Source organism: Salvia miltiorrhiza, chromosome 1 (assembly GCF_028751815.1).
Source record: "Salvia miltiorrhiza cultivar Shanhuang (shh) chromosome 1, IMPLAD_Smil_shh, whole genome shotgun sequence".
Classification (NCBI taxonomy): Eukaryota; Viridiplantae; Streptophyta; class Magnoliopsida; order Lamiales; family Lamiaceae; genus Salvia; species Salvia miltiorrhiza.
The window spans coordinates 65228611-65255471 of record NC_080387.1 but is presented as its reverse complement, the minus strand read 5'-3'; the positions used below and the strand labels follow the sequence as shown (position 1 = coordinate 65255471).

Here is a 26861-nt window from a genome sequence, read left to right as displayed (position 1 = left end):
ATTTGAAAAAAATGAAATCGGCGTCAAAATTGAACAATTTACAAAGTTGGTATATTTAATTGTAAAATCCCAACTTCACGTACGTCAAATATGAATTTTGAGCAAAGTTTGTGTATAAACACGGGAGACATGGCAAAAGTTTAATTTAGTAAAAAAAAATTCTATTACTTACAGAGGACAAAAAGTCTTTCATTTAGACATTGAAAAGACTCTGAAAGTAAAAGATGATTTACTACGCTGGCAGTGTAATTTAATTTTTGTGAAGTTATAAAGATTTTCAGATTTTGGATAAATGATTCTACGCAAATTCTTATGTGCTCCATGGAGCACCGTGCTTCATGATACTAACACTTGCATTAAATGACACTAACATAATATTGTTATTCGCGACAGTGTTATGTATATAACATGATAATGTCATTTGTAAAACAAAATAGTGTTAGTGTCATTTCAAACAGTGTTATTTATAGTGTTAGTGTAATTTCAAGCAGTGTTATTTATATAACATGATAGTGTCATTTGTAAAACAAAATAGTGTTAGTGTCATTTCAAGATAGTGTTAGTGTTAGTGTCATTTAATGCAAGTGTTAGTGTCATGGAGCACGGTACTCCATAGAGCACACAAGACTGCCTCATGATTATAACAATTCATAAGTCAAACTTGAAACTGTTAAGTGTTCCAGTGTTGTTTTATGATTTTTCTACACATGGGACCATTTTTTTTTTTTGTTTAAAATTACTATCCATATTCCATTAATAGTGACTCATTATTGCTCTGCACGACTGTTAAGAAAAAGAGTAATTAAAGAATAAAAGTGGTGAAACCTACAATTTTTTATGATAGAAGATGATTTCCTATTTTAAAACATGTACATTATTAATGAGATGGGCTAAAAAGAAAAAATGAGACATTATCAATCATGAGACGAAGGGAGTACATCTTGAATTTTAATTTTTACAAGGAAAATTTTGTGTTAAGTATTTGCTTCTCTTTTCCCTCCAAAATAAAAAATAAAAATAAATTATAAATCCAGCCATATATATATATATATATACTCCCTCCGTCCCATAAAGAGTATCACTTGGGCATAGCACGAGAATTAAGAAAAAAATTGTAGATAATATGTTGAGTGGGAATGAGTGGCTTTGAATATGTGATTGAATTGATTGCGAGACTGTGTAGATATGAGTGTTAAAAAGAGATTGTATACGTTTCAAAAAAAGAAAAAGAGATTGTATAGCAGCGACGTGTCCGAAAATAGAAATGATATATTCTTATGAGACATATGAAAATGGAACAGAGCTATATTCTCCCTTGTGTGATTTTATATTACATAAGACTTTCTATTTCTAACTATAGACTTCAATCTATAATCGACTTAAGCTAATGAATCATATATATATTACCTCGCGACTGAAAGTAAACAATTTTATATGATATTCGTACATAATTTGAGCTTGGAAGCTTTTAATGAGAAACAAAGCTCCTTCCCTTATTTATGCTTCTGTTTGTTGCAATTTGTAAATGGATAGAGGAATGTAGTCCATCCCCTTAAATATATGCTTACACCAACCTAAGTCACACTATCAATGGTTGATATTTTTGGGGTACTTTATATGATTGGTTCTAAATCTTGATAGTTTTTTGGATTGACTGGTGTAGGATTGTTGGTCAGAATCTATATCTTCTTGGAATAATTTCTTTGTAGATTTATATTGGTGTTAGTCAATTTGAAAAATTCGCGATGTTAAGAACTTATCCATGAGTATATATATCAATCTATTTCACAAATTTTAATTAGTTCATTATTTCATGCACTATGGGAAAGCTTGCTTAATTCAAACGGCATATCTGAGGTAGTGATTTTGAAGACAAGGAGAAAAAATATTAAAGTCTATGAATATAGAATACAAATGAAGGCGATCGAAAGAGCACCTCCAGCATTGGCTTTTGAGAAAATCTTCAAAATGAATTATGTTACAAAAGGATGTGATATTACAGTCAGCGTCATTATCCAGTGTCAAATATGTGAAGTCCAAAATGATCAACTTTCCCTTCAACACGAGGCACCACATACCTGAAATAATGAATTTAACCCTTCGCCCGCACAACTCGAAAGACCATATTGTACCCTTCAAACGTAGTACATTATTAGAAAATGTGGCTTTAATATATCATCAAAAATTCATTCATTGAAACTGAAAAAACAGTCGTTAAAACGATTAACGACGCAAATCTTTCGTTATTTGCGTGCTCGTTCCGAAGATTAACGGCCGAATTTTCGATCGTTAATTTTAACGACCTATTAACGATCGAAAACCAATCATTACAAATATCGATTTTGGTCGTAATTTTTCATAATTTTTTATTTTTAATGATCAAATATTTACTTTTGACGATCGAAAATTGGCTAGTTTAAAAAAACAAAAAAACTCATTTTCAATTATGAAACCTTGCTTTACCCCACATGTCTTCCTAATTAACGTATTTTCTACTCAATGACATACACCTTAATAAACTTCTCAGCGTGGGTCAACCATCACAAAATTGCTCAAAGTCAAGTACGATTAACTTTGAATTAGCCTATTATTTATATAATTATCAACTATCAATTAATTTAAACTTTTCTTCAATATAGAGTCTCATTCATGCATATCCTTAGAATATGTCGAGAATGATAACTAAGACTTGTGGTGTCGGTGGTGGAAGAATGACAACAGAAATAATGATTAATTTTAAAATAATAAAAAAAATTAATATTATCATTATTTTTTTAAAAAAATTAATTTTATCTTTAAAAAAACTTCTAGAAATTGTCATCAAATTTAAAATAAGAAGAAAAAAAAATATTGACGATCGATCTTAAAAAATAGTACTCCCTTCGTCTGCAAAGAGTGTGTGGTGGAGTAGAGGACATTGGTTTTAATAAAAAAGTTGGAAGATGTGATTTTAGTGTTAAAAAGTAGTATTGGACCCACCAAATTGTAAAAGTAAAGAGTGAGGTGGAATGGAGGGCACTGGATTTAATAAAAAAGTTTATGCGATTTTAGTATTAAAAGGAAGTGTTGGGCCCACCAAATTGTAGAAGTAAAGGGTGAGTATTTTATAAATATTGAGTGTGTATGAGGTTTAAAATATAAAGGAGGTTTCTAAAAAAGTAAGACACACAATCTTCATGGACGGACGAAAATAGTACTATCTCTGTACCAATACAAATGTCTCATTCCTTTTTTGGCAATATATTCTCTCTCTATGCCTAATATTTAAATAATTTACACCAACCCACTTTATATACTTTTTACATATTTTTTAATCTATGTGTCCAAAAGTAATGTGAGATTTGTAATGAGACAGCGGAAGTAATAAACACACAATCTTTGTGGACGGAGAGATCATTAAAGAATTAATATTAACGATCGAATTTTTGATCGTTAATAATAATAATAATAATAATAATAATAATAATAATAATAATAATAATAATAATAATAATAATAATAAAAACGATCGAATTTTCGATCGTTAAACAAATTTAAAAAAAATATTTTTTTAATAATACATAATAATAAAAATAAATAAATAATATTAACGACCGGCTTTTTTGTCGTTATTATAAAATAAAATTCGATCATGAAACGATCGTTAGAGCCGCTTATTTAACGATAATTTTTCTTACGTTAATTGATGTCGTTATAGACGTTTTTTCTAATAGTGACATATCAAAACTCTGACGATTTCATTATTAGAATAACTTAAAAGGATATTTTCCGTAAAATACACGAACTTTCAATAATTTTTAATTTTTTTCATGATATTTAAAATTTGAAAAAAAATAGACCATCTTTCGATTCTCTCTGATTTTTTCCACGGGTATAAAATACCCCCAAATAGAAGTTGATTTAGGGTTTTTGACTTAAATTTTTTTATACTTGGTGTGAGGGATTTTCAATTCACATATACATCGGCTTTATTATGCCACCTTTATTATCCATCACGCTTTGATATCAAAAAATCTATGTTAAAAGCCCTAAAATCAGCTTCTATTTGGGGGTATTTTATACTTGTTCGCTTTTGTTTTTAGCTACGCCGCAAGTATACGGTGTAGTTGCAATAAGTGGAAGTAAGGTCGTATTCCACAAGGATTGGTGAATTCAAACTTCTAAATATTATTAATAAGTTGTTTTCAATCTATTTAGACAACCTAAGTTCAAGAGTTGTAGATTAACTACAACAAAGCTAAATAAAGCAAGCAAACAAAATAAACTTAGTTAATAAATTAGGGAATGACTAGAAAGAAAGTTATCATAGGGACTAATTTCGATGGATCGTAATGAACTTCAATCTAAATCAATATTAATCTTGATGTGCCTACTTATGTAAGGCGAACTCTGATCCCCACTAGCTTTAGCCCCCTTTCGAATGACTAAAACGATAGATTACAGGTAATAATTGTTGTCCTCGGTCAATTTCTAACCTATAACTCCCAAGAGCACAAAAGATCAATAAGCCCTCATCATCCAACTCTCAACCTCCCGGCTTATTGACGTGATATGTTTCAAGCTCTTAATCTATTGTTGATTATCCTCTCTCGATTCAAATAACAAATTCGAAATGCACAAAAGGTGGCCAACCATTCATATAAGAAATAAATCTAGGGCTTGTAAAGATAATAAACACAATCAAGATATATATCAAACAAAGATATCAATCCATTAAATAGACCATCTAGTCTAATCCCAAAGATAAGAAATTTTAGCCAAGCATTCATAATAAAAACAAATCCCATGTCATAAGAAAACATAAAAAAAGATATATAAAGAGATAGAAATTCATAGACAAATCAGATAATCTTGATCTTCAATCATGTAATCTTGATGAGCTCATTTTCAAGTCTTCCCCTTTTTGGTGTTAATTTTGTGTGTGGAAGAGAGCAAATTAAATGGTAGAAGATGGAGAGTAGAGTTTGGAATTGGAGTGTCGGGGGTGGAAGAATTGTGGAGAATGATGAATTTCTCCCTAAAATAAAGGTGTAAATGGTGTTGGAGCTCAAAAATTCCGTCTGAGGCCCACAAAGTGCCAATTTCACCTTCTATCCGCAGTCACGGCTGTGACCGCGGTACAGGACCGTGGGGGAGCTGTTGGAGAGGCCCAAGGTCAGGTCCGCGGCAGCGGGCGCAGTTTGGACGATTTTGGCCCATGGCCGCTACTGGGACTATGGGCTGTGTTGCTCTCTGCGCAGCAGACTTGCTCGACTTCGTTCTCCCTCGTTTGCGCTCACAGATTCAAGGGACGAAGCAAGTACCTATTTTGTTGTTGGCGCATTTTCCTATCGAAGAGGAGCATAAACCAAATATAAAAATCCTCCAATGTGTGTGAAAAATTGTTGATAAGTTGAATCAGATTGTAGCAAAAGAGACGCCATTAGTCTATGCTAAGATGTGATGAGTAAATGAGTAATTGCATCAAAACAAAAGATTTCTATATAGATAGACGAGAGATCATCGTAAACACTTCTTACAGAACCAATATATACTACATCTCCAATTTGGCTTTTTTCTCAAAATTGCTCCAAACCCCCACTTGGAGATTTATGATCATTTATGAATTTATCTCGCAACATATATATCCCAATTTCATAGAGTAAATAAATATGTACCTCCAATGCAGCAACGGCAAAGATCTTTTTGAGGTCAAGGCGGAAATAATTCAAACAATGACACCCCTCTTCCACACATGCATGCACTAGATAACAACCACGGGGAGGGGAGGAGTCCCTTGCTATGTTAGAAGACCTAAAGGCAAATGGTATAAAATCGATATCATTTCATAATTTGAAGAGTAAAGTCTTCTTAAGAATCGATGATATCGATTCAAATTCCGAAATTCACTAAGTGCCTAGGACAGTGGAAAGAGATTTGAGATTCCGTAAGTAACTCAGTGCCTAACAAGAGTTTGTCTTGGAAGAAGAAAATGAAATACGAACAACCGCGCTGGTCGTAATAGATCTACTTTCATGCTGGAGCAAGATCTAGCATGAAAGTTCCATTTCAGGGAAGGACGACGTACTATGATACTTTCTGTTTTGTCGAGCCCTGCTTTGGTGAATAATGATTGGGAATTACATTTGGTGTAGAGCCCTAGCTAAGAATTGAATTAAATATGAAAGTATTTTTCATTTACTAAAAGCATGTCAAACCACCAACAATAAGAAAACACAGAAACAAACGACTTAGTTCACAAACATCTTATGAACTTTAAGACTCAATTTTCCTTTCACTACCATCATCAACTGACATTGTCTAACAAATTTAATTTGGCATGTAGTATTGGTCCTGGAAGAAGTGTTTACGATGATCTCGTCTATCTGTATAGAAATTAGGGATGTCAATCGGGCAAACCCATTGGATTTCGGGCTAGCCTTATCGGGTTACGGGTTATTTGGGTGCGGGTTAATCGGATTGAAAAAAATTTGGGTTAGAAATTTCCAATCCTAACCCTAAATGTTTGGGTTTCGGGCTAGCCCATTGGGTTAGTCGAGCTCAAAATTTATTTTTTTAAAAAAATTAACTATATATATAGGGGAGCCTCCAATGAGACCCCCTATTTATAGTGGGACCTGAGACACGATCTCGTGCGTTTATTTCATCAATCATATGACTGATATTGTATCTAGAGGGAGAATTTTTTTTCTCAGGGTTCGAATCCTGGAGGGAGCGAAATATTTTAAATTTCGCTATTCATCAGTATATACTACATTGTTCATCGGTATATATATCTTATTCATTCCGAAGTTTTTAAATTTCGTTATTCATCAATATATATTGTCTTGTGGCCCTTGTTCATCAGTATGTACATCTTATTCATTGTACTCAGTGTCTCACGAAAAATAGGGGGTCTCACTGGAGCGCGCCCCTATAGGGAGAGGTTCAAATAAGAACCACTAAATAAAATTAGAACAGAGAACCATTTTAAACCATTCGATCATCAAGATCTACGGTGGATGCATCATCTTGGTGGATGAATGCAGATCCTGGGTTCGAATCCTGAAGGGAGCAAAAAATTTATTATTTTCGGATGCATTAAATTTAATAGCGAATGCATTAATTTATATAGTAGATGCATTGATTTTAATGGTTCTTATGTTCTCACGATAAGTGTGGTTTTCACTATAACCGCACCCCGCCCCTATATATATATATATATAATAAGTATTATTTTTTAATTTTTATATCTAAATATTTTATGTTAAGTATTCGGGTTTTGGGCTAGCTCATCTAGTTAGTCGGGCCGATGAGTTTCGAGGATGGAGTGACATCCCTAATAGAAATGTTTTGCTCAAATGATCCATGATCCATCGGTGGAATTGGCTAGCTGCTCAAATGATTCTTCATAGTAAGCATTTTTTGTAAAGGATTTTCTTTAATTTAAAGAGTCGGTGCTTCACCTTCAGGAGTTTTGCATGAGCCCATGCTTTGCTTTCTGAGGCCCGGAAAGGCTCTATTCCCTCTCTCTATAGACATTGAATTGGAACCGAAAAAGCACTTGGAAGAAGGTTTCACAGCAGTCCCTTAGGCCTCTTCTTCTTCGTTTTTTCTAATTCATTCACTTCCACTTCAAGACTGGTTCTGAACGCCGCGTAACATCATCTTCAACCAACCTCCACCGTACGTACCTTTCGGTGCGACCACGCCAAGACGTAGTAGATTTGTCGCCTTGGGTAGTGTAGCCAGACTCGGAGAAGGTTGAAGTAGATTAAGAAATAGTTGAACTATGATTCATACTAAATAAGCTGGCCGCGTAGGCCATTCAGCACGAGTCCGATCGTCCAATATGAATCATTTTGGTTCCAAAATAGATCTACTTCCATGGTCATGGTGGAGCAACAATTAGCATGAAAGTTCCATGTTTGGTTTGAGACTCATCTCTAAAAGGCAGCTCCTTCACAAAATGCTTACTACTATTTTTTTTGGGAAATACTCTTTTTTATTTATCAAAAAGCATATCAAATCATCACTTACAACAAGAAAACAAACAAGCAAAGCATAAAATTAGGTCTGCCGCTCCCCTCTTTCCGATTTCCGCCGCCTCGCCCAACCGCTTCTTGTAAGCCTCCCTTTTACCACTAAACTCGTCTTCATATTTCAGATCTAAGCCTTCAATTCCCCCTTTATTTTTATTTCTTCCAGATCTACTAATATATGTAACTTCTATTAATTCAATCTCCTATCTCTAGCTCATAACATACAACTATGCCCTCTCTTTCATGGAAAACACAAATTTTCACTTATTTTTTACTCTTTTCACATATTTTTCACTCCAATTCTTGATAAGTATTATCATGGGCTAGTAGCTAGTGTAATGGAGTACTATTTTCCCATGTTTTCTTTCTTAGAGAAAATCAAATAAAAAAAAGTGGGTGTGATATAAAATTTTCCCACATTTTCCTATGACTCCAACCTAAACCTTTTCTCAAGATGTAAATACTTAACTGATTAATTTCCTAATCAGTGTTACACGTCTGCTCATCTTGGATACGGCTTAGGTTTAGATTATTTTTGGTTATTTAATTTATGTGTTGTATTTACAATCTGTGTCAGCATGATGGGTAAAATGTATGTAGTCTTTAATTTGTGGGTAAAGTGGCTGGCATTTACAAGAGCTGGGAGGCTTGCAAAGCTCAAGTCGATTGATTTCCCAATGCAATACATTGTAAATTTGACAGCGAAAAAGAGGCTTTGTCTACTTTTGGAAGGTTTACTGCTGAGAAAGAATGGTTATCCAAGGTAATCATACCAACCTCTTCTTTTCAATCTGTATATTATATCCTGCCTACTTATTATATATACAACTTGTATAAAGTATTATGGTATCCTATGTGAAGTTTGATACTATATTACAGAGAATCTATAAGTACTTAATTAATTGATTTTGTGAATGTAAAAGACAGCAACGATTTCAGCTTTTAATGGGTGGGGGGTTCACTACTCACTAGTTGTAAAACAATATTTGTTTATGCTTGCAGAATTCACTCTACAAATGCCCATTATGTGCCCACATCATGAAAGCTGAAATTTCCAACTCTAGGAATACCATTGGCCAATATTATTTTCGTTGTGGAACTATTGTAAGTGCAACCACTTTTACAGATCTTTATTTGTTAATTTGCCTTAAACAGTACTACTTCAATTAAGGTTGCATGTATGTCATTTTATTTTTGGCATCATACCATTCATTAAACTAATTAAAAGTGGAAAATAGGATTTGATAGGTTGAATGATTTGTTTAATTTGGTGCTCTGCTAATATATATGGCTTTTATGTCTGGTGTTTGTGATTGCAAGAACTGTGGCTATTTCACATTAATATTCTTGGTTCATTTGATGAAACAAGAGCACCAAAGTCCACACGGAGTAAGCTAAGTTTCTTTTTAATTTCTGTTTTGGTATATTGATATTCAATATGCTTACTTCAAATATATATATCTTGTTTCAAGGTTGATGAAGAAGCTATTTGCTCTAGTTCTAGCGAATCAACTCTTGAGGCTAAGCTTAAAGCAGCAAAACAAGAGAGAGATGTTTACAAGGATTTGGTGCACTCATTTGCAAAAGAGATGCATTTAAAGGATTAGGGCCGGTTCATGTAAAAAACTAGACTTAATTAATATTATATGTAATCAAAATTTCAATATTTTGGGACATTATATTGGGGATGAGTGAGGATCCCCGACTGGCTTTGGATTACTCAGATTTAGAGATGCCATTTGTTTCTTATGTTACGCTAGTTTTTGTGTTACCATCCCGTACGTGCCATTATAATATTTGTGTAATTGTGTGGTTTGATTTTTCTTTTATAAAATTTTATGTGTGTAACTAATGGCTTCCATCAAAGAGTTTTTACTTGCAAATATATGTTGACCTAACTAGCGTGTTATATTCAAAAAAGAGAAGGCCTATGTCTAAATTCTAATGCAAAGAAAATTATACTTCCTCCAACTTGTTAAGGGATAGTTTTCAAAAAATGAATTTCATACATTTTTATTGGGAGGGTCGACGAAAATAATAATTAAGTATGCATTCTGTGGTAGGAAGGAGTGAGTTTATGATATAACGTAATGGATATATTCTTTGCTCACGTTTGAAGTTTGTATGAGTTAGGAAGTCTAGAAGATTTAATTTCTTGAGAAACTACCGCCACAATAACAACTAAATAAATAAAATAAAATTCTTTGCTGACCAAAAGTAATTTCTTTGGTATATTCCTTTCTCACATTTGAAGATCGCCTTATAACACTTTAGTCCGATTCTGTTTGTTGATCAATAATAAAAGTAGCAGTAATTGAGAGCTGAGAACACAAAATGCAAGTATAGAGGAAAAGAAAAACACACATAGAATGAGTGAGAAAGGAAGAGAGATGACAAAGGAGGAAGAGGAGGTGATTCTTGATCATTTCTTGCACGACCATCCACTTGCTCTAACCGAAACTCGCGTGGAAAGCATATGCCACTGCTGTCGGAGGCGCTTCTACGGCGAAGTAGGCTATAGCTGCAGCAAGAAATGCGGCAGCGATTTCGTAATACACGAAGAATGTGCAGAAATGCCGAGAAGCATCACGCATCCCACGCACCCTCCCCAACACACGCTTACCCAAACGAAAGAAACGTGGGCGGGGGAATGCGCGGTCTGTGAGCTGGATATGAGGTCAGAGGTGGGCTACCACTGCTCGAGCAGCGGCTGCTACTTCCACATGCACATGAGATGTGCATCCAGCATGGGCGTCATGTGTGTGGCTGGTGATGATCATAGCATGAGCCACCCGCAGCACCAACTGAGGTCGTGGCGCCGGCCCGGGAGGTCGTGCTCGTTCAGGTGCGACGCGTGCGGGACGAGGCAGCACGGGTCCTCGTACGTGTGCGTCGCTTGCCAGTACTGGATACACGAGAGCTGCGCGGCCTTGGCCCTCACCGCGCAGTTCCCCCACCACCAGCACCCGCTCTCCCTCGATTTTCACTTCCCCATAGAATATGTCATGTTTAACTTCAAATGTGATATATGTCGTAAGCCGTTGCTGCGGAAACATTGGGTGTATCATTGCAGACTTTGCAGATATGTCGTCCATATCAAGTGCGCCATCACTGCATCCTCAGTACCTCCCAATACTTTGTAAGATTACTCTCTCTTAACTAAATTATATTCCTTCAATTTTTTCCCGATTACTATCTAATAGAGTTTGTTTTGATTATGGTTTCTTTACAGAGATAACGAGGTGGATGTAGGTGAAGACGAAGATGTGATTCAATTCCCAATAAACGACATAGCTGAGGAGCTGATCAGACCTTTTGTTATGAGAGTAGGTGCAGCTCATGATGAGGAGGAGGAGAACATCAATGCCGGCAAATACAAATTTCATAACCACCATCATCAACTTAGTTTAGTCTCATCATCATCATCTCCTTCTCATGATGATCATCAAGAAGAAGAAGAAAACAGTAGTGATGATGATGATTATAATCTTAACTATGGACAAACATCAAAATTGGTTTGTGATGGGTGCACTGCACCCATATATCACGAGAAAAAGAAGTCATCATCTTCTTCACACATTAATTACTACAGCTGTGTGGAAGGCAAATACTTTCTTCACTGGGCGTGCTTCCGCTTACCCCTGGAGTTGAGACCTTCTCAACCATTCCACCGCCAACACAAGAAGCAACTGTTGAGGCTTCAAACTTGTCCCAAACTGGACTGGATCAAGTGCAGTATCTGCAAGTTTTATACAAATGGACTCTATTATTCATGTGCAGAATGCGAGTTCAAAGCAGATATAAAGTGCTCTTCTCTGCCCAGCACCATCAAACACGAGGCTCACCCGCAGCGCCACCACTATCTCAAACTGGTTGACGGAGAGGATTACAAAGACTCTCTCCACATCCGCTGCATCGGCTGCAGCGAATTTCTCCTACACCCGGGAGCCATATTCTACACGTGCCAAAAATGCGAGTTCAACTTGTGCTGCAGATGCGTTCTGCTGCCGGGAACAGCCGACACGCGGTGGCTGGACAAGCACGCGCTGCCGCTGGCATTTGAGGCGGCCGTGAACCACCCTGAGAAATTCTACTGCGATGAATGTGAGAAGGAGATGAATCCCAAGTGCTGGATGTATCACTGCCGCCACTGTGATGCCTCTTATCACCCCAGATGCCTTCCTACTGTAGCACCCTACTGTAGAGACTTCAAGTATGGGAGGGAATTCGCCATTGCCGCCATTCACCACCATCCTCTCACGCTTGAACGTTTCTTCACAAAACTTCGTTGTCACGTTTGTGGTAATAAAGAGCGAAATGATGTTGGATTTCGATGTGCATCGTGCAACTTCTTCGCCTGTGGATGCGGTGAATGGTCCAACGATGATGTTCTTCCCCTCGATTGACAAACCTAAACTTCAGATTCAGATTCTTACCAAACTTGTACTTGGAATTGTAATTATGTGTCTTAAGTTTTTGCTGTTTTAACTAACTTTGTTACATCAGTTGTTGAGTAATGTGATACTCAATCTGGTGGTGATAATTACTCCTGCTGCGCACCATATAAATTATTGGTTTACTCGTTTCCATATTTTCATTTTCGGGAGTAAGTAGTGTTGAGACAGATTCTATTAAGATGAGCCGACTGATACTAGAGTCTAGAAATGTGTGTGAATAAATATGAGGAATTTATACAGTCGTTGCAATTGGTAGCCAGCAAAAAATTTAAATACATTTCCGTCACATAAAAGCTTCTACTTCAGTCTTTACAATATTTTCTTTTTTTAATTTTGACGTAGGATTCCCCTACTTTTTTTCCATACCTTATTACACTGTACGTAATCCCCTGAAGAAAAATATACATATTCTATAATGGGCCTATATTACACTTTAGTTATAAAAAAAATGGCCCAATAAAGTGCAAATTGTGCTAACTCTCACTCTTGGTGATGTGTTGTGTTACAGCACCTTAATTTTTAATATTAAAAAACAATTGACAACAAATTTTTATCAATAATATTCTTTAATTGTTTTACTATTTTTTTTTTTTGGATTCACGGAGATAGGTGGAATTTGAACCCTACTTCCTTATAATCATAATTATGTAATGACAAAAACTTGTGAGAAAAAATTGTCTCCTCCTAAAAAGAGAGTCAAATTTATATCCAAATTCACGAGGAGGGCTAAAATAAGTACACTTCTTAATATATAAAATAAAAATTATTTTCAGCTCTTAGATCATCAAGATCAACGGTTGATTCGTAACCCTGTTGGATGAATTTATGATCCTGAGTTTGAATCCCAAAGGTAGCAATAAATTATTTTTTACAATTCATACATTTATACAGCAAATTCATAGGTGTTCTACATAAAATTCATACATTGAAAATTGCTCTTGTTTCTTATTTTAAGATGTGTTCTCATGGTAACCCACTCCCAAATTCATAATATATAAAAAGTAAATATTTATAGAGTAGTTCAAATAAATTTAGATGTATATCATATAAAATATGAATCATTTTCAGTCTTAAATCGTGATGATTTATAGTGAATTTATGAATTTGATGAATAAATTTATGGTCTATGTTTTTTTTTTTGGGGGGGGGGGGGGAGTTGGGGAGGGGAAGCAGTGGAGTTTGAACCCGAGACCTCACTGTTCACACACAGGAGGTCGCATCGTTTGGTGTCCCCTTGGGGACTTATGGTCTATGGTTTAAATCCTTAGAGATGATGAAAAATAATTTTTTTCTAATTCATAATTTTTTTAGTGCGAATTCACAATGTTCCATAAAAACTTATTTACTATATTTTACACAAGATACATCTGAATTTATTTGAATCACTCCATCTCCAATTAAAATTATAAACATATAACTTATATCCAAATTTTGACCTATTTCACGATTAAAAGAAAATCTCATACTCTACAAGACTTCATTTCATGTAATTTAGTAATCAAATTTAAAAGAAAGAAAAAAAAACTTTGTTTCTTAATTTAGTCGATCCAATTTTGCCTCAGACTTGAGTATTATAATAATATAAAAAATATGTAGATGTGGATGAAATTAAAGTCACTCTAGCTATATCTCCCTGTGTGGATATAAAACGTGCAACACCGACATAGACATTAACACGTCAACTCTTATCACTAAAGTATGATTGTATAGAATTTTTAAAAACTCAATAAATATATCAATACTGTTCCAATTTCGGCTACCACCTGCCCTTGTTTTACATGATTAAGTATAATATTCTGAAAATATATATAAAGAGAAAAACATTACCTTATTATAATTATTGTCATATTTATAATTAATACTGTGTTACTATGTTATTATATTTAGTTTTGTTTTATATTAATTATATGTTGGTCATCATTGTCAATTTGTGAATAAAAAAAGTTGAAATTCTAATTCAAGACTTGCTAATTAGGACACGGGAAACTATATATGAATCATGAATATATAGATTAATTATGGTTGTATATATAATAGGTTAGATTTCAATAATTACGTTTCTTAATTTGACCCTAACTTGGAATGAGACAGAAACACGAGGAGTACGGACTAAAGGAATTAGTATGGAAATTAAAGGAAACTAAATGCAAGAATCTAAGAAGACCAAAGACCAATTTATTCCACATTGAAAATCCACATGGATTATAGACATGAGCAGCTCATGAATTTTTCTAACTACCAATAAATAAGTATTGACCCAAAATCGTGATAGTGAAGTAATAATTAGGATAACTTCGATTTCGATATATCCAATTATTTTTGAATTCTCTATTACAAAATCATATTTTATTTGGCAAATTAGATATGTTTGACATAGGAGTTATTAACATGTAACAAAACTAATGTATCATAAATACGAAGTAATAGTGTGTGACAAAAAAGTCTAAATATAAAAAGTGCATAAACTAGTGTGTCGAAATTGATGGTGTCATGCATGGCATCACAACTCACGAGCAACATTTCTCAAATGTGCGTGTGGTTTTAAATATTGTGGACCATCATTTGATTGTTTTGTATTTCTTAATTAGTGTCAACATAGAATAGTAAAGTCAAGCATGCTATTTGCATGTAATATTGGCGTCTTAATTAGGACTTATTCATTGTAGAATATGATCTGCGTAACATTTAAAAATTAAAATTTAAGAAACTTCTACAATTAATTTTCTCAATTATTGATCACACCGAATTTTATTATACAATTTTATTTTATACAAATTTAATTGATTTATTTAAATAGTTTTATCGTTAATTTATCTGATACAAATTTATTAATTTGATTTGATGTCAAATCACACCAAATTACTCCGCATGCACTCCTGTTATACCTCTTATTTTGTGTCAATAAACCCAAATAAAACATATCTAAAATTTAGAAGTAATTTTTTATGAAAACTTTATTTACATGTGAACTTGTTTTGCTCAGCAATAAGCTGAATTCGAATATCGAATTACATTTTACATCTAGATTGTCTGCTTCTAATCATGTTGAGCTAGGGTAGGTTTTCAACCTTAGATCTCATAGTTTAGAAGTCGAGCCTAGCTAATTGCATAAACTATTAAAACGTACTTATATAAAGTAATTGGAATAAAACAAAATCTGAAAGGCGTGTCAAATTTGTAAACTTATGTACAAAATATTAGCATCTAAATTTTTTTCTAAGGCTTCAAACTACGTGGACACTCCCCTATTGACTATCTACAAAAGAAACCAAAAATATCTAGAAAGACCTACAATTCAAACCATTGTTAAAACTTAAATCTACTAAGGCACTGGCTTTCATTAATTATTCCCAACGATAAAATCGGATGTGTTATTTAAATATTAGTATATTATATAATTTTATCATTACACATCATTAAAAAAAAAACCATTACACATCATACACATTACCGATTAACGTAATTTTAGTACAACGTACGTATCTATCTTTCACTTGATTTATAAGATAGGAACTCACTAATAACTCTTTAATATAGACATTCGTCTTTTTTTCTAATAAAATCTCAATTAATATAGTCGGTTTTTTTTTTTCTTGTAAAATTCTAAAAATAAAATATATGAATACATACATAATAAATAAATAAGCAGGAAGTTCCAAAAAGTAACGTCGGTGTCAAAGTCCGACAATTTGGCCTGCTTCCAATAAAGAAGAAATGAACGTCAATATACGTGTGTGGAGATTAGTCAATTAGTACTCGTTTTGTCCAAATTTTCCTACTCATATTATTTTGTCGATTTCTGATGTCATTTTTCTGTTGCCGTAATTCCTAGTTTGTGACTGAATTTAACTCATTCTTTTATTTAACGATCGTCAATTTTAGTCAGTTAATTTATTTATTGCAGAAGAAGACAGTACAACAGTCTAGTTACAAAATTTGTGTTGTAGTGAAAGTGCAATGAAGCCTATGAAAAATTGAAAGACGCAGCATGGTGCACGTAAATGAATTTTGCAGTGTTTCTATTTTTGTTTATATTCATTAGATATGACTCTTCATAAACGAGTCTTGTTCTTTTCTTTTTAATGTACTGATTTAAGGAGGGAGAATCGTGAATCAAACTCCAATTACTGATCTTTATAAAAACGAGGGCATTTTTACGAAAATATCCAATTTACTAGAACATGTGTAATTATTCGTCAACGAGAGATATATTGTTGTAGTGTTTGATTCCTACTTGAACACAATTAAACGCTTGCAGAGATATATTGTTGTAGTGTTTGTTTTCTACTTGGAACACAATAAAACACTTGCATATGCGCAGGGACGGAGCCTAGAATTAAGTTCGGAGGGAGGGAGGGGCCAAATTTTTTTAGGCATTACGCATATTTAAGACATTTTTTACTAAAATACGAGCATAATAGTAATAATAACGAACAACATTTTCATAGATTATAGTTTCAATATATTACAAATTAGTTTCAATACACTACAATTTTTTGTTGAACATTTAGTATATTTTAGGCATTTTTTATTAAAAGACAAGCATAATCTAAATAACAAATGGTGAGGAGCAATACATGCAGAGTAGGGAGAGAGTACAAATCAGATGAACCACTCTCATCAGAGGAGCCGTATGGGTCAGAAGAACCATTTATACCAGAAGGATTTCATCCATCAGAGGAATGACTCTAGCCAGATGAGTCATCCGCACCAGAGAAGTCATTCTTGACAGAGGAGCCCTCTCCTCCAGAGAAATCATCCGCGCCAGAAAAGTCAAACTCCATCAGGGAAGTCATTACCGCCAGAGGAGACGCCCTTGCCAGAGAAGACGTGTTTTCCAGGGAAGTTCTTCATGCCAGAGATGTCAATATCACCAGAGAAGACGCCTTCGCCAGAGAAGACACTTCCATCAGAGGAGCCAATAAACGCGCGGGAAGGTCTCCCGCGTATTATCGAAATTACCAACGTACCCTTCCACCACGCAGGACGCATGCACCGAAGATGTTTTTACTATTTTACCCCTCCGCTTGTAAATCTATAAATAGGGCCCGAGCTCGTGTATTATTTTTTACGCTATCTCATATTTTCAAATACAACAGTCAGTTTTTCTCTTGGGCTCCAGTTTTCCGATTGCTTTACTTCACTCTTTCCGATCATCTCTAGGTATAGCTTTTACTTTTCATATTATAGTTTAGGTGTTGGTTCCGTAAACACCAACTGGCGCCGTCTGTGGGAAAGCTACTGAATTAAGACGTGAGGTTACGGTCGCCGGCGTACGCAGATCTGTAAATCCAATCGGATTTGTGGGCGTCGGCACCGATGGGTCCGATAATCGGGACAACTAGTTGTTTTTGATTGTTTAAATTGTGTTTTCCGGGTCAATATGTCATTAATTTTCTTTAATCTGCGCTGATTTATGTTTTGAGTGCATGAGGAAAGGTGGCGACGGGTATGAAACATGAATCGGGGGAAATTTACGTTTATTTACCGTTGATCCGGACTAGTTGTCCGTAAATAAGGGATTCTCTCGTAGAATTGACGTTTTCTTCACCGATCCAGTGTTTTGCATGAAGAAATTATAATTTGGTGCTCTGTTCCAATTATGTTCGTCGTTTTCTTATGGATCTTCGATATCTTGAGTATATGCCACTTGTGCATGGGTGTTTTACGTGTCAATGTGATAATTGTGGGCGATTTACGTGTTTCCTCCGATAATCTTAGAATTATACTAGGGATTTACCGAATGTTGTACTGTTTTCAGTCAAGCGTGTGGCTATTACTGTTAATCCATGGGTCTGCATCGATAATACGTCGATTAGTACTTTACTTCTGCTGTGTTTGGGTTCATGCTGTTAAATCCGTGGGTCTTCTTTACTGGGGTTCGATAATTACCGTTACTTCCTTTGTCTGAATGATAAATCTTTGTTCTATATCGTTGGATTGGAATTGATGCTTTGTTCTTGCTATGTTGGCTCTGTGCCGGGGGTTTATAGACGTTTTTTTCGTTTAAGGGAGGGGTTTTATGGGTGTTTTTCGTGATTTTCGTGGTTGATCTTCGATTCCGATGATGGAGTGGGGAAATTATGTTCTGTTCCTGGCATATTGGGGTTTTTTACTGCGGATCTATGGGTTTTCGTGGCTAATCTTCGATTTCGAGGGTATTTACCGGCATGGATGCGTATTTGTTGTGGTGAGATTTGCATTGTTGTTTTGGGGACGGTCTTCACTTATGGGAAATGATTATTTATGCTTTCCATGTTTTCCCTGACTAATCTTCATATTATAGTAGCATTTTACATAATTCCTTCTGTTATCATGTTTAATGAAGCGTGCTAACATGTCTTCTGATGGTTGCTCTGCTTGTACTTGTCTCTGGGTATCTTGCATCTGCTGGATTTTACTGAGGGCTCTGTTTCCTCAAACTATACTCTGGGTTTATTTCTCAGAGTGTAGGGTTACTTGGAAGGGAATATTCTAACGGTCTTCGTACCGGTGATTGGGATTTTTTATTGGGTTTCTTATACCGGAATTCCCGTCGGTAGCGGAGGGTTTTGTTCTTTCGTCCTCGATATCATTTCTCACTTTGTTTACATGTAGGTACCATGGGATCATCAGATGCTCACCGCAACCTAGAAAGGGAGTTCGACTCCGCTGCTCTCACCACGGAGATGCCACCTTCATTGTTCCCGGGCCTCCAGGGCAATGCTACCTTCACTGCCCCACCAGGGTTTCAGGCTATCCCCGCCACTCCGTTGACAGGGTTGAATGCAAGTCTCCAGAGATCTGCTTTGGTGACTCCAGGATCTGACATGCCATGCTTAACTCCCGCGTCTGGAGCGGGACAAATCACGTTTGGATCGATGGAACAGATGATGGCGCTGCTTCACTACTCCGCTGTGCGTCAGGCACTAGGAACTCCCATGTTGTCCGCTGTTCCCACTGTAGCTCCACTGGTGGGAACGGCTACTCTGCAGGGCGCTGAGGCCCCACCTCCCGCTGCTCAGGAGGTAAACACTTTAGCAATCAACAAACAAGCTGCGGTGCCTCTGGAAGTACAAGGGGACCCTGCTAACAGGGAAGTGGAAAGAAGACCAGAGGGGAGCCGGGTCAGACTTAACAGTGTGGTGAGAAAGGAGAGGGTTGACGAGTCTGATAGTCAATCCGTCTCTTTGGTGTTCGAGGAAGAGAGACCGAGGGAGAAAGCTCGGCTAAAAAACCAAGTGTCTCAGCTAAAACATCAACTCCAGGATCTGGAGGAATCACTGAGGGAGAAATCCCGAAGGGAGGACAGGGAACAAAGGTCAGGAAAATCGCACCGGGTGGAAAAGTCCCATCGATCGGAAAAATCACGCTACACAGAGAGGTCAGAGGAAAGAGAGCCGGAGTATTCCTCTGGCAGACATGAATATAGAGTCCACAAGCGCCACGCTCATGAAGTACCCAGGGACAGAAGGGAACAGGGGAGGCATAAGGGGGACAAGAGAGCTAAGACATCGAGGTTCCACCCGATCCACAACCGCAGTCCTTTCTCGGACGATATTTTGGCAGATGCCTTACCTAGGAGCTACAAGCCCATCTCACTGGATTACGATGGCACTACCGATCCGGAGGTACACCTCAATCGGTTTGAGGGGTTGGTTACGTTGCACATGTACACGGAGGGCATCAAGTGCCGGATCTTCTCCACTACCCTTACTGGACCAGCCCAGTTATGGTTTGGGACGCTGCCCCCAAATTCCATTCACTCTTTCGAAGAATTACAGACTCGTTTTTTGCGTCAGTTCGCGAGTTCACGGAGGGTAGGGAAATCAGCCCTTTCGCTGATGGATATTAAGCAGGAGCAGGGAGAAACGCTTCGGGAGTACACAACAAGGTTTAATCTTGCTGCTCTGGAGGTGCCAGAGGCAGAATCGCAAATTAAAAACTGCGCCTATGTCAGAGGACTCAGGCCAGGAATCTTTTTTGACGAATTACAAATTCGACCAGCAAGGGATTTTGATGACATCATGGCAAGGCTGCCGGGGTATCTACAGTTGGAGGACGCCAAAATGGCGAGGAAGGTGGAAAATGAGAAACACAGAGTCAAGAAAGCTGAGGAAGCACCCGAACGACAAAGACAGCAAGATAGGGCCCCATTCAGAGGGTTGCCTCCTAGGGTACTCCCACCCCAGGGAGGAATGCCATCTAATCAACAGCGCACAGTGAATGAAGTAACGCGGTTTACCGAATACACGCCCTTGATTAAACCACAAGAAGAAATTTTTCATCTAATAAAGGATCAGCCGTTCTTTAGGGCACCGGGGACTTACCGGACTGGGCCGCCGCAGGAAGGGCCTAATAATAAGTTGTGTTAATATCACAATTCCTTCGGGCATTACACGAAATATTGTGGACACCTTAAGCACCAATTGGAGTTATTGGTGCGCCAGGGATGTCTCGACCACTTCATTGACAGGGGAAATGAAGGTCAGAGGAGGACTGATCAGAGGGATCAGCGGGATCAGAGAGATCAGCGAGATCAGAGGGATCAAAGAAATAACCGGGATCAGCGACGAGAGCAGGGGAATAACAACAGAGATCGCAGGCTCGATGATAACCAGGATAATCGCAGAGAAGGGGCAGATAGACAAAATCTTCCTCCCCCCCCATATAGGAGGGAAGTTCACATGATTTGTGGGGAAAACGGGATGCCCACATCAAATAGGGCTAAAAAGCAAGTCGTCAGAGCAGTCAAAGCAGGGTATTATCCTAAAAGGGTCATGGAAATCACCAGCGCGGCAGAGGAGCCGGCAATCACTTTTGGAGTAGAGGATATACGCACATTAATGTATCCACATGATGATGCGCTGGTCATCACGGCGGACATCGCCGGCTGCATTATTCACCGAATTTTCGTGGATTCGGGCAGCGCTGTAAACATCTTGTACAAGGAATGTCTCCAAAATATGGGAATTAACGCTCATGTTGAGCCGACAAATGCTCCTCTGTTTGGGTTTGGAGGAGAGATGGTCATGCCCCTAGGGTATGTAGAGCTGCCGTTGATCCTTGGCAGTACAGTGTCGGGCAATAAAACAAGGATGGTACGTTTCTTAGTGGTGGATATGCCCAAACCCTCATACAATGTCATACTCGGCCGGCCTGCCTTGACGGCATTCAAGGCAGTTATCTCTTTGTTTCACCTAAAAATGAAGTTTCCAATCGAGGGTGGAAGAGTGGGAGAAGTTTGTGGCGATCAGACGACATCAAAAGCATGCCACGTGCAAATGCTCACGCAGTCAGCGGGGCAGAAAAGGGAAAGATGGACAGAGGGATCGAACGCCCGGAAGAGGGGGAAAGTGGGCGAGGTGCATGCCCCAGCAGAGGAACGCCAAGAGTTGGCGGATTTATTAAAAGACAGAGACTCCACAGAGAAAACCGCGCTGGTGTCCACTAGCGATGTTTGCAATATGATAGAGTTATTTCCAGGGAAAGAGGGTTTCCAGACTAAGATTGGATCGGCCATGAGTGATCAAGTCAGAGAAGAGCTCATTGGTTGTCTTCGACGAAATGCGGATGTGTTCGCTTTTAGTACCTCAGATTTGAAGGGAATCGATAGAGGGTTGGCGGAGCATTGCCTCAACGTGGACCCTAAGGTCAAGCCGGTAAAGCAACGGACAAGGAATTTTGGGGCTGAAAAGGACGCTGCCATCAGAGAGCAGGTCTATGAATTATTGAAAGTTGGGCATATTGTAGAAGTGCAATACCCAGAGTGGATTTCAAACGCAGTGATGGTACCCAAGAAAACAAACACCTGGAGGATGTGTGTGGACTTCCGAGATTTAAACGCTGCTTGTCCGAAGGACCACTATCCTCTGCCGAGGATTGACCAATTAGTGGACTCCACTTCAGGATGTGCCTTATTATCCATGATGGATGCGTACCAAGGGTATCATCAGGTAAAGATGAACAGGGGAGACATAGCCAAAACGGCCTTTGCCGTCTGTTGCGGAGTATATGGGTGGAAGAGTATGCCGTTCGGTCTGAAGAATGCAGGAGCCACATATCAGCGGATGATGGAGAAAATTTTCAAAGAACAGCTTGCTAAGAATATCTCAGTATACGTAGACGATATGCTCGTACGGAGTAACAGGGCAGAGGACCATGTGGTAGATCTGGAAGAAATCTTCACGGTAGTCAGAGATCACAGACTCATGTTGAACCCAGCCAAGTGCACTTTTGGGGTCACAACAGGGAAATTCTTGGGGTATAAAGTCACGCCAGCAGGGATTGAGGTCAACGCCGACAAGGTCAAAGCTATTTTGGAAATGACACCGCCTAGAGGAATCAAGGAGGTGCAGACCCTGAACGGGCGTATCACTGCCCTAAGCAGGTTTATATCGAGATCGGCAGAACGGAGCATGCCGTTTTTCAAAGTGTTGAGGAAGGGAGCCAAGTTTTTGTGGACAGAGGAATGCCGCGCAGCATTTGAGGATCTTAAAGTATACCTAGCGAAACTCCCAACCCTGACCAAGCCGGTCCCGGGAGAAACGTTGTATTTATACATAGCTATGGGGGAGGAGTCAATCAGCTCTGTGCTAATCAGAGAGGAAGGAAGTCATCAGAGACCTATCTATTTTGTCAGCAGAATTATTCAGGGCCCTGAGCTCAACTACACAGAGATCGAGAAGGCGGCTCTGGCGGTCATGATCACGGCAAGAAAGCTGAGGCCTTATTTCCTTTCACATCGAGTGGTGGTGCGCACGTCTTTACCTTTTAAACAAGTTTTGGGGCGCACAGATTTGTCGGGAAGAATGGTCAAATGGGCTGTGGAACTAGGGGAATATGATGTAGAGTACGAGCCACGAACGGCGATCAAGGCGCAGGCATTGGCAGACTTCATACAAGAAACAACTCGTCGTCCCATACCAGAGTTCTGGGTGGCTTATGTGGATGGGTCAGTGACAAAAGAGGGGTGCGGAATCGGGGTTTATATTACTTCGCCAGGTTATGGGACATACCAGTTCGCCATCAAATTCACCTGTCGGTTATCTAACAATGAGGCGGAGTATGAGGCCGTGGTCAGAGGGGCTCATATCCTGTCAGAGCTTAAAGCTGAGTGTGTCATTATAAAGACAGACTCCCAGTTGGTTGCACAACAATTCTCGGGAAGTTATAATGTCAAGGATCAGAGGATGAAGGCGTACCATACCAAAATTAACGAAATGAAAGAAAAATTCATGGAGTTCAAGCTCGAACAGATCTCTCGGGAAGAGAACACGAAGGCCGACCTACTGGCGCGCATGGCTAGCGCAGTAGAGCAAACTTGGAGCGACGAGATTATTCTACTTTGTGACACCAGAGAGATGGAAACTTCGCAGGTATTCTCGGTAGAGATCAGAGATGATTGGCGGGCTCCGATTATACACTTTCTGAAGACAGGGGAACGACTAAGCAGAGAGTCCAACCAGAGGGCTCGCTATGAAAATTACTGCCTAATCAATGATCAACTCTTCAAAAGATCTTTTACTCAACCTCTGCTAAAATGTTTATCGCCAGAGGAAGCTAACTTTGCTCTGAAAGAGATTCATGCAGGTTGCTGCGGCGGGCACACCGGATTTCGAGACCTTGTGCGCAAGATCATTCGGGCAGGTTTTTACTGGCCTCACATCAACCAGGAAGCCAGAGAATTTGTCCGCAAGTGTGAAGCTTGCCAGCGGCATGCCGGGAAAATCAACATACCAGGGGAGCCCATGGGTGTAATGTACGCCGCTTGTCCGTTTGATAAATGGGGCATTGATATAGTTGGGAAGCTGCCTACAGCACCTGGAGGGAAATGCTTTCTCATTGTGGCAGTGGACTATTTTTCCAAATGGGTCGAAGCTGAGGCCGTGAGCAAGATCGATGAAGTTACAGTGGAACGTTTTATCTGGAGGAATATCTGCTGCAGATTCGGAGTGCCACGCATCATCGTGTCTGATAATGGGACTCAATTTACGGGGCAACGGGTTGCGGACTTCTGCGATCGAATGGATATCACACAGCGTTTTGTCTCGGTGGCTCATCCACAGGCAAATGGACAAGTAGAATTGGCTAATAGGACCATATGTGAGGGCATCAAGAAGAGGCTAAATCAGAGCAGAGGGAAGTGGGTGGAGGAGCTGGATACCGTTCTTTGGGCTTACCGAACCAGTCCAAAAACGGCGACAGGGGAGGCACCATTCACGCTGGTGTATGGATCCAATGCGGTGATACCAGCAGAGGCACGACTAGAATCATACCGGATTACCACGTATGACACTGAGCACAATGAGGAGCTCCGCCGAGCAGAGCTGGACTTGGTGGAAGCACAGAGGGAGGAAGCCCGTATCAGAGCGGCCAAGTACAAAGGCATCATCAAGGCGGGATATGACAAAAGGGTCAGAGTGAGGAAATTGTCGAAGGGAGATTTGGTTCTCAAGCGAGCTGACGCATTAAAGGCGGTGGGTAAGTTCGAAGCCAATTGGGAAGGGCCATACATTGTCACAGAGGTTTTGGGAGGAGGTGCGTACATATTGTCGGATTCAGATGGCAGAGCTCTACCCAGACCATGGAATATAAACACACTCAAAAAGTTCTATGTATAACTGCTTCTTAGCAGGAGTAATCACTTGTAGACCGGATACTCTTTTTCCCCACAGGGGTTTTAACGAGGTTCGGGGCCATAATATCAATAAAACAGATATGTGGTTCTAGGGAATTCCCTGGTGTGGTGTTTGTTTATTTCAATTTTTGTTTTCTTATGTTACATATGCTACCTAACATGTTCGTGCAGAGCACTGCACATGTCACCAGAGGGGGGAGTAGGGTGTATACCCATAATCCTCAATTTTTAAATTCAAAATGCAAACTCAAAATGCAAACTGCTTCTTAGCAGGACAAGGGAGAAATAAATACAAAAACTGCTTCTTAGCAGGCCAAAGGGAAAACAAGCATCAGGGATGGACGTCTCTTCCTTCATGATCCAACACTCCGAGTTCTTTTTCGTGGCTGGGACACGCTCACCTCTCAGATCTACTTCAACTCCATTTTGTGTCTGCAGAATACCAAGAAAAACAAGTCAAAATGCCAAAAAGAAAGAATACAGAGGAGGAACAAGGCCCAACGCCCAGATCTGAGGAGCCAACGCTCAGATCCGGAAACCCAACGCCCAGATCTGGGAAATCAACGTCTAGATCTGAGGAGCCTGGTTATAAAACACTCAAGCAAGGGAACTCCACTCGTTACAACCACAAAGTTAGGGATCTACACCAGAAGCACAGGGGAAAAAGGCGGAGCCCTCAGGGATGTGAGTGTTTAGAGGGGAAATTCCCTTACTTGAGTGCCATACAACCGATCTAGGGAGGCAAAACATCAACAGACCCAGGGTTTGAAGGATCGGAAGAGGATATATATAGAGGCGATACTGGGCTTAGAAAATGGGCTAAGAAATAATGGGCCTACGCGAGTTTATGGGCCGAGGAAGGAGTAAGAAATAAATGGGACAACATGTTCATAACAGAGTATTGCACATGTCACCAGAGGGGGGAGTAGGGTGTATACCCGTAGATCCCAATTTTTAAATTCAACAAGTCACGCTCCGCCAGAGCAGAGGGGTCACGCTCAACAAGTTAGAGGGGTTGCTGACAATCGTAAGCCGCGAAAGTTGGTTGTGCCGCCCGGGCCCTCCATGCTCCGCGCAGAGGTTGCTGACAATCGTAAGCCGCGAAAGTTGGTCGTGCCATCCGGGCCTTCCATGCTCCGCGCAGAGATATCACTTAATCATAAGCCGCGAAAGTTGGTTGCACCCCCCGGGTTTTCCATGCTCCGCGCAGAGGTTGCTTTAACCGTAAGCCACGAAAGTTGGTGGCACCCCCTGGGTCCTCCATGCTCCGTGCAGGGTGTTCTTTCAATCGTAAGCCGCGAAAGTTGGTCGTGCCAACCGGGCCTTCCATGCTCCGCGCAGAGGTGGCACATAATCGTAAGCCGCGAAAGTTGGTTACACCCCCCGGGTCCTCCATGCTCCGCGCAGAGGTTGTCCTTAACCGTAAGTCACGAGAGGTGGTGTGCACCCCCCGGGTCTGCCAAGCCTCGTGCAGGGTGTCCACTTAACCGTAAGCCATGAAAGCTGGTTGCACCCCCCGGGTATTCCAGGCTCCGTGCAGGGTGGACCTTTAACCGTAAGCCACGAAAGTTGGTCGCACCCCCCGGGTCTTCCATGCTCCGTGCAGGGGGTTACTATTCAATCGTAAGCCGCGAAAGTTGGTCGTGCCAACCGGGCCTTCCATGCTCCGCGCAGAGGTGGCACATAATCGTAAGCCGCGAAAGTTGGTTACACCCCCCGGGTCCTCCATGCTCCGCGCAGAGGTTGTCCTTAACCATAAGTCAC

General features: G+C 39.2%; 1 protein-coding gene and 1 long non-coding RNA gene across 3 annotated transcripts; both read left to right on the top strand.

The window, feature by feature from the left end:
* Nucleotides 1-7540: 7540 nt before the first annotated feature.
* LOC131005058 (uncharacterized) lies at nt 7541-9695 on the top strand. 2 transcript variants are annotated; one of them, XR_009095199.1, is made up of 5 exons: nt 7752-8104; nt 8642-8784; nt 9024-9125; nt 9342-9410; nt 9494-9695. It is a non-coding gene; the product is annotated as an uncharacterized LOC131005058 (long non-coding RNA). The 2 variants fall into 2 exon arrangements; XR_009095198.1 differs by having other exon boundaries at nt 7541-8784.
* Nucleotides 9696-9821: 126 nt separating this feature from the next.
* LOC131005057 (uncharacterized) lies at nt 9822-12618 on the top strand. Its single transcript, XM_057931851.1, has 2 exons — nt 9822-11160; nt 11254-12618. Exons 1-2 carry the CDS (start codon nt 10391-10393, stop codon nt 12425-12427), a joined length of 1944 nt encoding a protein of 647 aa, XP_057787834.1. The 5' UTR covers nt 9822-10390; the 3' UTR covers nt 12428-12618.
* The last annotated feature ends 14243 nt before the right edge of the window (nt 12619-26861 follow it).

Coding starts and splice junctions, on each gene's coding strand:
- LOC131005057 (XM_057931851.1), top strand. CDS start 10,391: ATGAGTGAGAAAGGAAGAGAGATGACAAAGGAGGAAGAGGAGGTGATT. Junction 11,161..11,253: donor TCAGTACCTCCCAATACTTT/GTAAGATTACTC, acceptor GTTTCTTTACAG/AGATAACGAGGTGGATGTAG.